This window comes from Calypte anna, chromosome 1 (assembly GCF_003957555.1).
Source record: "Calypte anna isolate BGI_N300 chromosome 1, bCalAnn1_v1.p, whole genome shotgun sequence".
Lineage (NCBI taxonomy): Eukaryota > Metazoa > Chordata > Aves > Apodiformes > Trochilidae > Calypte > Calypte anna.
The window spans coordinates 14,581,289-14,598,183 of NC_044244.1; the positions used below are offsets into that span (position 1 = coordinate 14,581,289).

Consider the following 16,895-nt stretch of genomic DNA (forward strand, 5'->3'; position numbering starts at 1 on the left):
TTCCTATCATCCTTTTTTGACCAGTAAACAGTCAGACAGAATTTGGAAGGAAAATGATGGTATTTCTCTAGTTTTTTATCAACTAGTTCTGCTGTCTACCAACTTCTATCCATCCAAAAGGTTGATGTTGACATTCATGACATAAATGGCACACATTAGCCTCCCCTGAGAAACTAGAGGTCTGTGGAACTACCTGCAGTACTGTAAAATACAGCAGAAGCCACTTAGCAGAAAACCACACATAATTTGATATTCAAGAAACCTATGCTCATTTACCCTGTTCAGTTAAAACCTGTCTTCAGCAATAAGCAACAACATTGTAAAATAACTACTTTGCATTTACACGGAAGCATGCCAGAGGAGATGCAAACTTTCAGGCTTTTAAATACAACTTTTCCAACAAAGAATCCTTGAAATAATTGCTGCTCACAGAGTCAATGAGTGTGTATGGGTTCTCTGTCTCTGTATCCACTGAGGAGTACTGGGTCAGCTCCAGGCGGATGGTGTAATTCAGCCCCTTCTCAAAGCAGACAGGCCGCGGGAGAACAACGTATCTGGATTAGGAACAGGAAATAACTGTTACTTCAAACGTCCAGAATCATAAAGGGTTTCAGGTGGCCCTATAAAGCAATTGAGATAACAGAAAGCAGCCAAGGCCAGGCAGAACAAAAGCTGTGATGTGAAAGAGGCAGTCTGGAGGCTTGTGCAAGTTGGAACCGGAAAAGCTAATCAGCAAGGTAAAGAGTTGTACCAGTGTTCACTCACAGGCTGTGCAAACACTTCTCCCCTCTTTACCCAGTGAATAAAAAAATCAGAAAATGAGAATAAACTTAAAAGCTTTGACTCTACAGACTACAGTCTACATTGCTTAGCAGACAATGCTAAGTATCTTTTTATGAGCTATTGGGAATAAAATTGTATCCATTTTCATAGAGTCCATGGTAAACTGAAAATGTGATGCTACTCTGTTTTAATTTTTAAAATATTTTTTTATCCTTTTGGCCTTTCCAGTTATACTGACCTGGAGCCAGGTGACATTGAGACAACCTGATTATCATCATCAGGAACCGTGTTGCCACATCGGCTTCCTGTGGGAATCTTGCCTGGACGCGAGACGCTAATCACAGCTTTTTCCCACTGATCTGGCAACTAGGGAGAAAAAAAGGCTAATCAGAACCAAGCAACAGCTATGAGATCCTGAGAACATCCATAACTCCAGCCAGGAAAAGGGCTTGCACAGACAAGGTGGTCACTGTGCTTTGGGGATGATGGGGCTGTGGCTACAGCACCCCTAAAGCACCTACTGTCTATGAGTCTGCACTGAGACAGGGCAAGGCAAGAGCCCCTGGGCATCTTCCAGCCTCTCTCCATTGGAAAAAAAATGACTAGGTGCTGGTGGTTGGCAGCCCCACTTGTGGCTAGGCATCAGCAGTGGGTTTGGCAACCTCCTCTCTCTCCACTGCTGGTAACCAGACCTGAGCATTTCAGTGCAGTTGACTGCTGCCCAGCTCTAAGAACCTGGGAAGATTTCTCTTTCCTTCCACCCTGTGAATTATCCACAGTCCAAACCAACTGCCTGAAAAACCCTTGGCTGCAGACATTCACCATCCAAAGCAGGCAATTTGTCTCCTAAGGCACACAGTATCGTTTCCACCCATCAGAAGCCCATCTGGCTGAAGCCAGATTTATATTCTAACGTGTCCCAGCAGGACTTGTCACTGTTTAATTTGCTTAAACAGGTGCTGAAACAATGCAAGAAACTATAAAGCAAGTAATAATACTGACAGTCAAAACCTTCCTGGATTTACACACATCTGAGGCATTTAACTGAGCTTCCATTCTTTGAGTCCTGATGAGTCCCACAAGTGCTGGGCTCCAGTCAGTCCTGCACCAGGACAGACAGCACCTGCCAGGAGGCAGCAATGCCCATACTCACAGACCTACCTGTGGCTCATAGCGGACTAGAATGTCGTACTCCATGGAGTAGGGAATGTTGTCAATGTAGAACTCCAGGTACCCCCCCTCAGGGACCCTTACAAATCCTATGCCTGTCCATGATGGTGTGCGGTCTGGTGTGTACTGACGCTCTATGACATTTACTCCCTACAGAAACAGGAAACAGATACTTTAATATCAATACGTCACATTTGTGAGCCCCACAGAAGCACAGGAAGTGATGAGTTCTGCTGACGGATGACTTCTGGATTGCAGCATCCATCATTTGCATCCCAGAGAACATGAATTCTCCACCTGTGTATACTATTGTTCTTCTGCTTAACCACATACAAAAAAGTAAGAAAGATCATACAAAACTGCACAACTCTCCACCCATTTATCTGCTGTAGTGGGGAATTAAATTTAAAAAGTTGTTGTAACTAATCCATTCACCATGAGGACTTTCACATGCAATGTGTAGCAGTAGGGTTTACTGAAGGGGCACATAACTGCTCTATTAACCTTCCAAGCTCAGTGCTAATTAATTAAAAGGCTACTCCAAACCACTGCTTAGGATAAAATTGGAAAATCAGATCAAGGCTGTCACAAGTAGTGTCACTAAATAACAGAAATCCTAATCATCAACTGATATTTAATATCCAAATAAATACAATCATTCCTCAGTCTGAGGTGCCAAGTTTTATCTGTTACTCCTTATATAGAGCAAAAAAGAGGAAAAAGACAATAGAAAATGGAAACATGTGGTGTTCAAACTTCCCGTTTCTAATATATCTGCATTCATGAATAGTTCTCTCCATAGAACAACATCCTGTGCATTCCTAAGGAAGCTGCTTCAGTAGAAAGGGATAAAACGTAAGAAAATGCCTGTATATACACTTATCATTTCAGGATGTCCCCCCATGTATTCTCACACTCTTTTAAGAGAGCCTAGCTATAAGTTCTTACCCTTTGGCTTTGCACAGGGGTGGGAGCACTGCAGAAAGGTTGACAGGTGGGACATGAAGCAGATGTGAAGCTGTGGGAACCATGGGGGCTTTTCACCACCTGAAAATCCCTGCAATTCTGTGCCACTTCATTTTGTCTTGTGCTGGGTCCCTACCTGGGAATTCAGAGTTTTATTCTGCCACCAGATTTTTGAGTGAGCTTTTCAATACTGGCATTTTTCAAAACAGTTTGCTCTAAATGTTTCAAAAGGCAAACCAGCATATCATCCCCTTGCTCTGCTGCACAAGGCAGGTTTTTTTGCTGGGTTCCTCTGAATTGGAGCCTCAGCAAGGCTTCAGGTATCTCCAACCACACAGACACAAAGGCACCAAAACCCCTGTGCCAGCTGACACATCCTCCACTGTGCTCCAACTTCTGCTCTGATCTGTCATCCTTCTCCACAGTTAGCCAACAGCAAAATTCCCTCCCTTGGATGAAGCTGCCAAAGTGGTTTAATTTTGCCTGGAATAAACAAATTAGGACCAAGTGTCCCAATTGCAAGCAGAAAAGGATCTGCTGCTTTAGATATACTATTATCTCATCTCCCTGACTCTTTGCCGGAGTAAAAAATAATTGATATAATCATCTAACTGCTGTTAATGAATTAAAAGCAAGGCTGTGTAGTGGTTAATGGAAAAGCCAAAGACCTTGATTTGCCATGCCAGTGAGTAAACAAGCTAGAGGCAACCTTACTAACAAAAACAGTTTTTTGCACAATCAGCCATGGTTCCAGTCATTAAAAGAAATGCTGCTGATGTAAAGAAGCTCTAAAAGATGTGGCAATGTGCATAAATGTGTGCCCTGTTCCCTCCCAGTTTCAGTGGCACTAACGAGAAGAGACAGTGGCCATCTCCCACTAGGTTTAAAAAGCAAAATATCCGTTTTCCTCTCCTAAATTACAACATTATTCATCAATACTAAGACTGAAGAGCTATAGGTTGACATTCTTCTAATATACAATTCAGTTTTATGTTTTCAACATTTTAACTGCAAAACATGCAGGGTATAAAACAGATGTTTCCAGCACCCAATTGATAGAACAACTTTCCCACAGATGTCCAGACACACCAGCCCACTAGAACTACTCACGGGACCCAAGCTGGCTTCCTCTGCCTCATAGATGTAATGATCCAGTGAAATGAAATAATAGCCAGGCTCCACCTGGTTGCACTGACGTCCAAACATGTGAGGTCGGCATTCACACTGGCCAGATTCACTCGAGCAGCTAAAATGAAGAGTAATGAATTTAATTGTGTTCATCCTGGCTATGCCAAGACAGTGCTAGAGCTATCATCCGCTTTGACCTTTTTAAGCAATACAGGAGGAGAAATGTCCTTGTGCTGTGTCTAGACACGAGATGTTCTTGGGCTCTGCAGCTGGACCACCTGCAGCACAGTGCTGGGCGCAATCTTGGCTCAACCCAACCATTGTTCTCCCAAACAGTTCCTAGACTCAGGCTAGCATGGGAGTGACCATGGCCAGCAGGCACTTTGCATGTGGTTTTCTCTGTTTGGGTGGCTAGAGGATTTCATGCTATGGATACAACCAGGTCCCTGAGGCCAGACAGCACTCTTTAGAGAGCTTCACTTGCTAACACAGACATAGCTAAGAGGCATGTCTGTACTACAAGACAAAGGCAGCCTTCAGCTCCAGGCTTGCAGGCCACAGAAGCAATGTATCTGTACAGGCTCAGGCAAAGGAAGAACATGCATGATCCTGCATGCCCCAGGGCATCAAGGTGCTCTTATGCAGCAAAGCATAATAAAACTAATTTTCTTCTCTCAGTACAGCTCTATCCTTAAGTTGACTTTTTGTGAGGTTGCTGTGCCCAGAGAGTCCACCTCCCATGAAAAACATTCAGGCAGGCTGTATTTCTGCATCTGCCTGGTCACACTTTTTTATAGGAAGATTTTTTTAGTCCACCTAAAGACTACACTTTCTTTAAATTCAAGTTGAATTTATGTCAGAGATGGTGAGGGAAAACTAACACAACCAATATGGTTGATAAAAACGCTTCAACTTTATTGCACAGTAACTTTTACTTATATAGTGTTTCTGTGACCACACACCAAACACGTTATGTTTAACATATTATTGGACACCCGGTGTGTCTACCTGTAGCACAGCAAATCCCTGGTGCAGGGACCAGAATTATGGGCTGATCTAATTGGCCCCTCAAACATGGGGTTGGGCACGGCAAAGGGGTCACACCCCCTACCTTTCGGGAGCATTCTACAACATTCTACAACAAATTTAGGAACATTTTCTGAAGTCAAACTCCTCTAGTTTCCATGGGAAATCTTCTTCTCAAGCCCCCACTCTAAGAGTGAATTTTAACTGAAGCCATTTTTGAAACAAAATTTTGCAGAGGTTCACTCAATCGCTCACTTTGAGATGCCAGAAGTGCCTGAGCTGCCCCTGGCAGGGAGCTGGGAAACTTCCCCTCCACAGACGGTGATGCCTCTACCACCTGGGTTACAGAGCCAGGAAGAATGCTGGGTGCTGCATCCCACACCCTGAACAAGAGCCAGGAGGCAGCAACTCAGCATCTGAGGAGTGCAGCCACAGGGAGGATGAAGCTCCCCTTTCCCTCTGACGTGTGAAAGCGAGGCCGGCAGCTGGACCTGGGCTTCACAGCTTTCCTGCGGCCAGAGGGAAGCACAGCTGCTCCCTGCCTGTGCCAGGATACTGGACATCCCCTCCCCGCCTGGTTTTGCAATCGCTGGGCTCAGCGCATGGGAAAAAGGCTGCAGGGCCTTGCTGGGCCACGGCCAAGCCATATCCCAAATCCCTGGAAGTCTGTGAGCCGGGGGAGCTGTTAGGAGCTGCGCGGCGTAACCAATCTGCACGCAGGGAGTGAGCACGGAGGAGTAAATAAACACTAACAACCACACCCCGCTCTGCCAAGGGGCAGTAATTCACTCAGGAGCAGAGGGGAGAGACAGCCCGTGGGACATTCCTGCAGCAGATGGGGTGTCCGCAGGCTGCAGTGACCTACAGGAGTCACACCGGGAAACTTCCCTGATCGGGTCCCACGGGTTCCAGCTGGAAACAATTTGTCCACCCCCTTGGGAAACTTCTGTGGCTTTAGACAAAAGTAGGACATTTCAAACAATTTGTGGAGGGGAAAAAAAAAAAGAAAAAAAAAGAGAGCAAAGGAATATGCTGCTGTTGAAAAGCCTAGGATCAGACACACACCTAATGCACAGAAAAATGCTCTGGTTGGGTCTGGCTACCCAGCACCTCTGACCAGGAATTTAAGCCAGGACTTTCCATGTACTTCAAAGCATGGATGCATCCTGAGGACCACATCCCACCCCATGCAGCACTGCTGGGGTAAGGCTGGGGTGCCATGCTGATAGTGTGCTTCCTCCAGTGCTGGTGGAGAGACAGAGAGGCTGGCCAAAGGGACAGTTTGGGAGCAAACCAAGAACCAGCCTGACAACCTATGTCACCACCTGATTCCTGCTTTAATCCTGTAAAAGCAAAGCTTTGACAAGGACCATACTCGGGGTTACGGCCAAGGCAGAGTTCAGCCTGTGACTGACTCCTACCCTGGCTGCCCAAATGCTGATCTACACTAAAACCAGTTTAATTTGTTCACCTGTACCCATGGCACAAATGGAGGCTGCTCAGCATGGGAAAAACACAGCTGCCTGTCACTGCCACAATTGAGACCTGCCACTTTCTAGAGCAGAAAAGAAAGATGGTCCCAAATATCCTCCTCCAGAGCACACTGAACCCTGGATGCTGTGGCTGCAAATGAAGTGAAACTTGCTGGAGTGAATGATTACAGGAGAGTAACCAGGCTGAAACTCACTTGTTGTTCAGGGCTCCTCCTGGGTCACAGTCACACGGCCGACATCCATCCATGTCATTGCTCAGGCCCCAGTGCTCAGGCTGTGAGAGGAAACATCACCAGCTCTGTAACCTTGTGCCAATTTAATCTCATCTGTCCCAAAGGCACATTTTAAAATACCCAGCATAAGCTGATCCCCACCCCATGAATCCTGCTCCTCTATCTGTGGATCTACCCCACAGTCACCAACTCAATCTCCCTACCTGCTCTCCTTCACCTTTTTGACCATCTCAAAGTCTAGGTTTAAAAGCAAGATGCAGAAGGACTAAAGCTCAGAGACCTCACTCATAATGCATAATTTACATCAGTTTGTGCTCCTGACCCATGAAGGGCTTGGAAAATCATGTCCTAGTATGTCAGCTGGCAGTGGAGAGCAGTGCATGGGCCACTGGGTGGGGTCTGACCTTTCAGGGCTGCTACTCTGCAACTTGCTTGTTGGACAAACAGACTAATTAGCTTTTCCATATAGTTCACCGCTAGATAAGACATCCTGTCTGTGTTTATACAAACACAACCCCTTATCTCACAGCATGTTTCTGTAACACTCCAGCACACGTAAACACTATATGGAAATGTGTGCAAGTGAAATAATCCCTGCCTAAAATAATGGCCTGCATAGAAACAACTTTTTGTAAGACTGCTTCTGTGAAGATTTTGTCTTTCACCCCAGCAAGGGCTCCAGCAGAACTGCCCCAGATCTCTCATTTTCACAGAGCAACTGCAACAAGTATCCTAATGTCTCACTCATTATGGTCCCAGGAATTAATTTCCAGATGCTCTTGTCTACCTTAATGTGCTTCTTAGCCCCCCACAACATCATTCCTGAAATCCCACTCCAGCCTTAATGCCAGGCTCCTGCTTGCAGACAGTCAGACATTGGCCAGCACCGTTCTCTGTGCTTTTGGCACACCAGCATATTCCCATTTATTCTACAGAAAGCTACTTACCAGGCAGTGATTGCACTGCTTTCCTGTCACCAGGCGCTTACAATAGCAGTTTCCTGTCTCTGAATCACAAGGATTCCCCCCAGGATGGGTACCCAGAGGATTACATGCACAAGCTGGATTGGGAAATACAAATATGCAGGACTAGAGTTACATTTTAGGCAGTATCCAATGTAAATATTTACATTAAAGACTCCTCTAAATTCCCTAGGGCAGAGATTAATTGCACACTTTGCCCACCACCCATCCCAGTAAAGCTTTCTTGGTTTAGGGACTTAAAATTAAAAACAAATAAGGAGGATTTTACTTTTTCCACTGCATGCACTGGAAGATGAGCTGAGGGAGCTGAGTTTAAAGGGTGCATGGACTACAAGCTACAACAAATCTGCAAGACTGTTTTTCATTTAGCAAAGACATGAAACAAAAGGGAGGAAAAAACCTCACTTCCCCCAGCATTAACAGCTCCTCAAAGAGCTTTTGATCACACATAAAGAACATATGTTTTTACTCACACTGACAGCCCGCTGGGTCATCGGCACTCAGGCCATAGAAACCTTCTTTGCAGAGGTCACAACGCTCCCCTTCCACAAATAATTTACAACGGCACTGTCCAGCAATGAGGCCAGAGGAGAAATCAGTGTAGCGATCGCAGATGCCACCATTTTGGGAGCCAGCTGGGTCACAGTTGCAAGCTAAGAAGGAAGAATTGTTCATGTTTAATCATCTGCTATAAAAGAAAAAGGCAGGTCTCAAACTTTAAACACAGATGCTGTGTAGAGTGTATCATTCCTGCAAGCATCAGACATGGCAAGGGTTGAACACATAATGACCAAATAAATTTCAAAAATCTCAAAGAGAAAACAAAAGCCAGCCAAATTTGCTCACTCCCTCCAAGGCAAGCACCTTCCCTCAAGGATCTTTGCTTGGGAACACAGCACTGGCCAGAAGAGGACAGGGGCTAAATCCTAAATTGCCCCAGCGAAAGCCCTTGAAGACAGCTGGGATGCCATGACCATTCCCCTCCCCGAGGAGCGGGACTGCACTTACGCTCACAGACATCGGGGTCCCGCAGATCTCTCTCTGGGTGCTGGAAGTAGAAGGGTTTGCACTGCTCACAGTTGCGTCCCACAGTGTTGTGCTGGCAGTCGTCACACACCCCACCACTGGTGTTCCCCGTTGTCATGTACACAGCCATGTCGAAGTGGCACTGGCTGGAGTGACCATTGCAGTTGCACTCTGCACCCGTAACAGAAAGCAAAGTAAGAGTCTGGTCCTAGGGCAGATGCAAGTTTGCAGAAAAGACACAACAAAGTCAACATAGAACATGCAGGACTTCATATATAATATAGTCACAAGTTCCCAAGTATCATCATGTAACACTCACACCAGACTCCTGTTCTGCATTTTACTCAAACTCACTTTTGCATGCATTACTATTGCGGCCTTCAGCTGGTCGCCAGGGTAAGTCATGGTAGAAATCCAAACACTGCTCACAGTTCAACCCTTTGGTATTATGTCTGCACATACAGTGTCCATGGACCTGTCATTAAAAAAGACGGGAAAAAAAAAAAGGAAAAAGAAAAAAAGGTTAATTTATAGCTGGCTATAAGAGAGGAAGGGGAAAAAACACAGGCTTCAACTAATGCAAAATACAGCTAATACACAATGGATATACTTTTGCAGACTAACACATGTAACTGCATGTAAGAAGACATAAAGGGACATAGGAGTGTCCTTTACCTGCCAAGGTAAGAATATCCTCACACAGCCTTATCCCCTTCTTACTGAAAGTAATGCCTGAATAAATGCTTTCAGAATGAACAAGGAGAGCACAGTTCCACCTAAATAATTACAAAAGCTTCTTGGACCTAGAAGTTAACTGTTTATTAGCTGTTAATTAGCTATTAATATGCACCTAGATAAGCAAAGGTAACAGATGGTTTGGACAGATTTTATCCATCAGCCCCAGACATTGCCTTCAATGTGCACAGAATAAGCACTGAAGAGACAAACAGTGATTGTGTGGCACCTGTTGCAGTAGATGATTAGGACTACAAGCCATGATTTTAAAGTCAAAGCCAGTCTTGCTGATACTCAGATGGAGATGCTCAGGGAAAGCACGGGGCAACAGAGCATACCTGCTTGCCAGCATCCCACGGCCCCTGGGGCAACCCACACGACCTACCTGTATGCTTCTACATTTTCATTCAGTTAACAACTCACTCATTAACAGGGGTGCTATTACTGCCTGTTAGGCAAAAATCATGGGGAAAACCAGATCCCACAAGGGATGTGGCACTTGCACAGCAGTGTACAATGCAGGCAGCAAGAGTTTCCTTTAAGAGTCTGCTGTTAACTGGAGCTACAGCCTTCGCTTCTCAGCTGATAACATCTGACAGATACAGGTCAGGTTTGATTCATGAAGGTGTTTCATCCTTTGATGCCTCGACTCACTTCAGTTTTAGGGTAACTAAGTCAACCCACCCACACAATCACATCTGGCCCCATACAGTTACACTCCCTTCCTGCATTCCTGCCTTTTAATTTCATCAACTCTTTAACACACTAAGAAAAGGAATGCTAAAACTGACCTTGATTAACACCAATAATGAGATATTTTTGCTGAGGAAGAATACTCATAACAGTTTTCTTGCTTGAAAATTAAGGGTGGGGAGTTGGGGGGCAGAGCATAATCTTTAAATTTGAGTTTAAATCACAAGAGGCAGAGTCAGGAACAGCTTTATGCAGAAAAGTGTGAATATTTACCATTCCCTCCACTTCTTCAGTAAAGCCATCCACTGGTGCACACTCGCTGGCATGCCCATAGCAGAAGCAGTTCCCTCGAACCACCATGTCATAGATGGCATAGTAGTACTTCTCTCTGATCTCCATCCTTGAGTCCAAGAGATTATCTCCCAGTGTGTGCAGCTTGACAAATTTGACCCTCAGATTTGTGATCTTTAATAGGTCTGCAGGGAACAAAAAAGAGATCCTGTGTTTTGGAATTATTTAGCAGATATGGTATTGAATGGGAGGAAGCCAGGATCGACTTCCCAAGCACGCTTCCTATCAGCAGGTTTGATCAGATTTAATTTCAGTGTTTATGATACTACACATCACATCACTTCATGCTCTCAAATTTAAATAATCACATTATTTTACTAGAGGTTGATCACCATATAAGTTAATTTAAGCATAAATAAAATTCTGGTCTATTTTATTGTAGGTGTACACAGGCACAAACACAAATATTAAAGGCACATGCACCTGCACCACCAAGGAAGTGGTGTTTCTTTCAGGTTTTAAGATGGGCAAGACTCAATACTAAGGAACTGCTGGCAAGTGGACCAGGATCTTTAATAGTTTATAGCCTTTTGGAAAAGATCTTTGTTGGAAACAAGATACAAATATATTCTTATTCCTTATATATCCAACCTCCCCAGCAAATTAGTTATCATTAGTTATAGTTTGATTCAAGAAGCAACATCCCATCACTGACCAGTTACTAAGGGGAAGTTCTCAATCCACAAGAAGACAGTATTGCAGTAATCAATTCAGTATACACATTCACTTTGATGCCATTAATCATGTGTAATTTTCGTAGCCTTCAAATTAGGCTTTAAAAAGCACTTCAAGCACATGAAAAGAGGATCTCTCAGAGTTTCCTCTTCAAAACTCTGGTTAAAAAACATTCAATTGATGCAGCAACTAGCAGACACTTCTACTTCAGGTATTTTCTCCTGCTCCAGTTAACTTTACACAGGAGGACATGAACCAAAACAAAGAATGAATATTAAATTGGAGGTCAAGTTCAAGACCAAGCACTGCAGTTCCCATACTCAGGCCTAATGGCCCATGAGGTTTCTTTTTAAGGCACATTACAGCACAGCCCTGGCTACCTTTGCATTCCTGGATTGTCATGACTGTACATGAACCCTGCAGTCATGTGTTTTACAACTGCATCTGCCTGGTCCAGCCACACAGTGCTACCAAGGCCAACTGCTCTAAAGGCATAACTTGGGTATTCTGAAAAATCAAACACGTCTCTCTTGATTGTACCTAAAAATGATGAATTATGTAAATACTTTCATAGTTTTGCTTCTTTGCTTTCTGAACACTGTAAAATTACAGGATCATGTTCCAAGGATTCCATCAGCAACTGTGTATATTCTAGGGAGGGGGGGGCATCTTCAATGAACATCATTCCCTGACCAATTAAGGACCAACTACAATGACACATATAAGAGCAATCACTTGAGAACACTGATCATTATTTCCCAGCCATACCACAAAGGTATTCAACAGGACTTCAAACCTGTCCCTGGGGCTAAGGCATGACTTTATTTGTGGCTTACTGAGATTTTTTTTATTAGCAAGTAAATAAGTGCAGAAATGCTTTCAAACGAGCCTGGAAGGTAAATGTGTACATACTTTGAATCCGTGGACTGTATGGATCTTCAATTCGAAAAGCGGGATCTAAAACACGATATATTACCTGGAGGAAAAATGGTATAATAAAAGAACCAGCTTAAAATTAATCAAATCTGAATTTGTATTGGAACTCTATACAACAGACATATTGAAAAAAAACAAACCAAATCCTGACCTCTCCCTCTGTTGAAGGTTCAATGTCAGAATATCGGGAATCACAAATTATATCATCCACTTTCTTCATGGGTCCAGTTGAAATCCCAGGAAATGAGCTCTCACAGTCATATGCAAAATACCTATACACTTGCCATGTTTCTCCAAAATCAGATGATCTTTCTATCAACATTGCAGCAGGACGGAATGTCTAATGTTTAGAAAACAAAAGAGATTTTTTTCAGTTATTTATTATTTGCAATTACATTGAGTGCTTCTAAGTGTGAGCAATCCATATTTCTGGATTTTAATGTCTCTCTTGCATTGATTATTTCCAGTATTTGGAAAGAGTGGAAATATTTCTCTGCTCATATCCCCCTTTCTGCTCAGAGGCAGATCTTTGAAGTAAAATACATCAAACCACAGACTACCCACTTAGTGGCCAAGCAATTAAACATGCTTACAAATAAATACACAATTTTTAAGTTTTTTTTTATTCAAAACCATTTCTCAGAAGTAGGGGTTAAAGCAGGGCTTTAGGGAGACAAAAGGCTTTTTTCCACTGATTGTGGGAAGCAGCACAGACTTCTTCCTTGCTGTACCTCCTTACCCAACTTTCTGAAAAGGATCAACCTAATGGGCTTGCTCTCCTGCTTTGGGGACTAGAGGACAATTTTGGTGTTTCCCCTCCAGCTCTGAGACCCAGTTCTTGCTTGATGCTCACAAAAGCCCTGAAATTGCCTACCTCTCTTCGTCTGACCATGCTACCTTTTGCAGGGTCTCTTGCCACCCAGAGCCAGCTACCCTGTGTACTGCATTAAGAAAACCTTCTTTAAGGAGATGAAGAGATTCAGCTGTATCCACTCTTGCTGCATTTGCCCATTTGTATTTCAGAGAAGGCCCTCCAAGAGCACAAAAACATTCAGTCACAGCTGGAAATTTTCTTTCTGCTTCCTGGCTGAAAATATCCCCTGATTTACAAATTGGTATCTCACCCAATAAAACATGTAGCAACCCAGGGGTAAGGTTGCTCAAGCATCTACCACACAGAGTCAACAAATCACCACCAAAGGTACCTTCTCACCCACAGTCTTCCTCCTGACAGTAGCCCAAGCCCAGTGGCACGATGGCCATGGCTCCCACATGGGGGGTTAGGGATCCCATGGGGGGTTAGAGATCCCATGGTGGTCCCTCACTGCTGGGGGCCAGCAGAAAGGACTATTTGCCATCTCATCCACCACCTTGAGGCAGGGTGAGAAAGCCAAGCTGACATCACAGGAAAGAGGAACAAGCTCTCCTAGAAAGCTGACAGGTGAAAATTAAGACATTAATTTGTTTACATGCAAAGAGCAGGGATTTAGCCTTGCAGGAACTGCAACCCCTGCAACCTCAGCTGAAGGCTGCCACTAACTCTTAACTGCAATTTAGGGTGTACAGGACGTAATCTGCTATTCAAAGACATCTGTTTGTAAAGAAACAAAGGCACTTTGTGTACAGATGTTCCTTCTTCCTCAAGACCTTTCAATTTGCCAAATGAAAACTGACACTGTGGCCAATTTTTTTTAAGAACAAAAATCTCTGCTACTATATGATTTAGCTAACAATCCTCCAAGAAAACACAACCACCAGGGAGTGACACCAACACAAACCCCAGATGCAGTATGACTCTTTCTGCAGCCTCACTGGAGTCCAAACACAACCCAAGACACAATCACAACAGAAGTTAATAATGGTTGACAACTCTAAAAAATAAGGCAAAACAAAGCCCAAGTCCCAGATATCAAACAAATGTGAGGGATTATGAGATCTCTTGTTCCCTCATGTTTGGGGTAAAGCTGTAGCTTCCTTACCTTGAATGTCATAATGAGATGAGTGAAATGAAACTCAGCCTCCAGGTCCAGCTGGATAGTCACGTTTTCCAAACCTGCGAGGGCAGAGAAAAGAAGCTATGCAGCAAACAAGGACTTTTGCTGGCCTCTAAATCTACATTTTGCCAAAGGCCTTTGCTCCAGTGAGTGCAGAGACTTGTTTCTCTGCCACTTGGGTCTGTCTTCAAAAAGGGACATGACAGTCAGTGTGTTCCTGAGGTATGGAGGAGACACCAAGGTGAAGTGTATTGCACACATGATTCCTGTGCAAACAAACTGCACCAAACAAACTGCACCAAAAGTGTGAGCCTGCAATGCTGGTATTTCAGACTGCATAACATGGCTAATGTGGCCAGATGTAGGGTAAGGATGGGATTGCTATGGGCTGGATCCTGGCACCGAAGCACCCAGTGGCTGGAAGGACTGGGGATGCTGAGCTCAGACCTGCATGGTGACCCCAGGCTGTCCTCACACACTCAGCAGCAATAGCGCCATGAGCTTCTGCAGCCCTAACACCCTAAGTCTCACCTGTGGCTGGTGGAGGACATCTCCCACCTTACTTCACTCACTCTGGACTCTTCTGTCCTTCTGGATGCAGGAACAGTTCCTTAACAACCTGATTTTGAAATACACCTGCAGTAACTATCACAGCCATGCTTTGCAGCACTGAGGGCTAGGAAACCCACACGCAAGAAGTGTTCCTGACTTCTACCTATGAGCCAAGGACTCTATACAGAAAGGAAGGAAAACTTACAAATATTATTTTGTCATGTAAAAAGACCTCTCAAAATAGCTGGATACTAATTATACTATAGTTAGAAATTTAAAAAAAATAAAGCAAGATTTACAGAGAAGAGAAAGGGTAAGAAATTAAAATAATAAACCAATAAAGGGCTTAATTTTTCTACCAACTGTAACTTTATGCAATGTGTGCAGCAATGGTCCCTTCTGCTGCATGCCTGAATAGAAGAAAACATGGACAGAAAGAATCATTTGTTTTTTAATGTTGAAGGACATTTTCATGACCTTATGAGCTAAGAACTTTTCTGTGTGAATGCTGCCAAGCCTATTGCAAAAAACATGAATTATTTGGAATGCTAGAAGAGAACTGCTGGAGGCAAGCTGCTTGCTAGTCTGATCAAAATAGTTAAAAAGGATTTAGTGAAAACCTTTCCTTACCAGAAAGCAGAGATGTTATAAATATTAACATTTGATTTTAATATACAGCAAGACAGTCACTGCCAATGCATCTGCAGAAGTCTCTTCCTGTCCAGCTGGCTTTAAGACTTCAGGGTAGGATGTGTTTGAGAAACCTCAACGCCTTTTTTGTGTATGAAGGCATGCCAAAAGCATAACCATAAAAGCAACAAGGGCAGAGGAACAGTTTAAAAAAAAAAAAAAAAAAAAAAAGCCACCAAACTAACATGCACTTTTTTTTTTTAAACTATCTGGCTTGTTCATTTCTGTTTAGCTCACAGATGAAGGAATCCAGGAGCCCAAGAGGGGGAAGGCAGATTGCAGGATAGATGTCCCTGGCTTTGCTCCCCAGTGTGAGGAGGACAGGGAAGTGGGAGGTCTGCAGGCAGCTCAGCTCTGCTGAGCCCAAACCTCCTCCCTCCAAGCCCTGGGGAAGCCCTGGGTGCTTCCTTGGCAGCTCCAGGGTTATTGGCTCTTGGAAGGCTGTTCCTGCTGCCCAAACATGAGGGAGATTTGGAGCCAGTGTGGGAAACTTTTTTCTTTAAGATAGGATTCTTGCAGAGTGGTGGGACTCCCAGGAGGGATGAAGGGGCTTCGATAGGGATTAAGAACTGCTCCAAGGCACACAAAAGCTGACAGTTTTACTCACTTTTACTCAGCCCTCCTCGAACAGCATGCTCAAGAGACCAGAGATAACAGCAAACCCACAGGTACCCTTAAACAAAAGGAAGGAAAGCAGCTCCCAGCCTGGAAATGGCTCCCGGAAAAAACTCGTACCATTTTCTGACTGCCACCAGAGCTTCAGGCGATTTGGAGCAAATGTGGTGACCACGTTTTCAATGAGATGACTGTCAGGATTAAGAGTATCGTGGAAGGGATCCTCAGAGTCGCATATGAAACACTTTTTGTCCTCCTGAAACAACAAAATAATCAGCATTACTGATTTTACCCGAGGGCAATAGTTGTTTCCTGCAGATAAGAGTATTTTCCACCCATATCACATTCCACTCATTTTGCCTGCAGGAGTCATCAAAGGTATTTTTTTGTGTAAATGATAAGTGTATTTACCTCTATGAATTAATGTAAATTGCCAACTGGAAAATATGCCAGGAATTCCATAAACTTTAGCTTTGGAGAACTATGTCCTCTATCAAAATTGCAGTTTCAGGAAGTCTTCCAGTGTATGTATTCTCCAGCAGAAGTCAGAATTAAAGGCAGCATCTATAGGAAATTGCTGAATTGCTTCTATGCAAATGTACACATGTAAAACTGTCTAGAGCAACTTGTGTGAAGTAACACTGGCTTTTGGGAGCTAGCTTGTACTTGCAGGTTCTTGGCATCAAGGGTACATCTGGTGAGGCTCAATACATGTCAAGGGTCCATCAGGAAAAAAAAAATCCATGCAATTAGTGGAGGGTCCTTCCAGCACGGGGTTAACTTCACTCTGAATCCAGTTTGTCAAGCTCCCATCTAAACCTTGCACTTTCACCTTCAACTGCAATC

General features: G+C 43.9%; 1 protein-coding gene across 1 annotated transcript in view; it reads right to left on the bottom strand.

The window, feature by feature from the left end:
• Positions 1–16,895, bottom strand: part of LAMB1 (laminin subunit beta 1) — a 43,381-nt gene that overhangs the window by 24,222 nt on the left and 2,264 nt on the right. Inside the window, exons 3-16 of the mRNA XM_030447346.1 lie at positions 16,170–16,305; positions 14,178–14,251; positions 12,350–12,538; positions 12,175–12,238; positions 10,510–10,712; positions 9,163–9,283; positions 8,791–8,979; positions 8,256–8,435; positions 7,747–7,859; positions 6,761–6,840; positions 4,030–4,165; positions 1,945–2,103; positions 1,022–1,149; positions 431–554 (exon numbers count right to left, since the gene is read on the bottom strand). Coding sequence (XP_030303206.1) covers positions 431–554; positions 1,022–1,149; positions 1,945–2,103; positions 4,030–4,165; positions 6,761–6,840; positions 7,747–7,859; positions 8,256–8,435; positions 8,791–8,979; positions 9,163–9,283; positions 10,510–10,712; positions 12,175–12,238; positions 12,350–12,538; positions 14,178–14,251; positions 16,170–16,305 — 1,896 coding nt within the window. The remainder of the gene's footprint in view (positions 1–430; positions 555–1,021; positions 1,150–1,944; positions 2,104–4,029; positions 4,166–6,760; positions 6,841–7,746; positions 7,860–8,255; positions 8,436–8,790; positions 8,980–9,162; positions 9,284–10,509; positions 10,713–12,174; positions 12,239–12,349; positions 12,539–14,177; positions 14,252–16,169; positions 16,306–16,895) is intronic.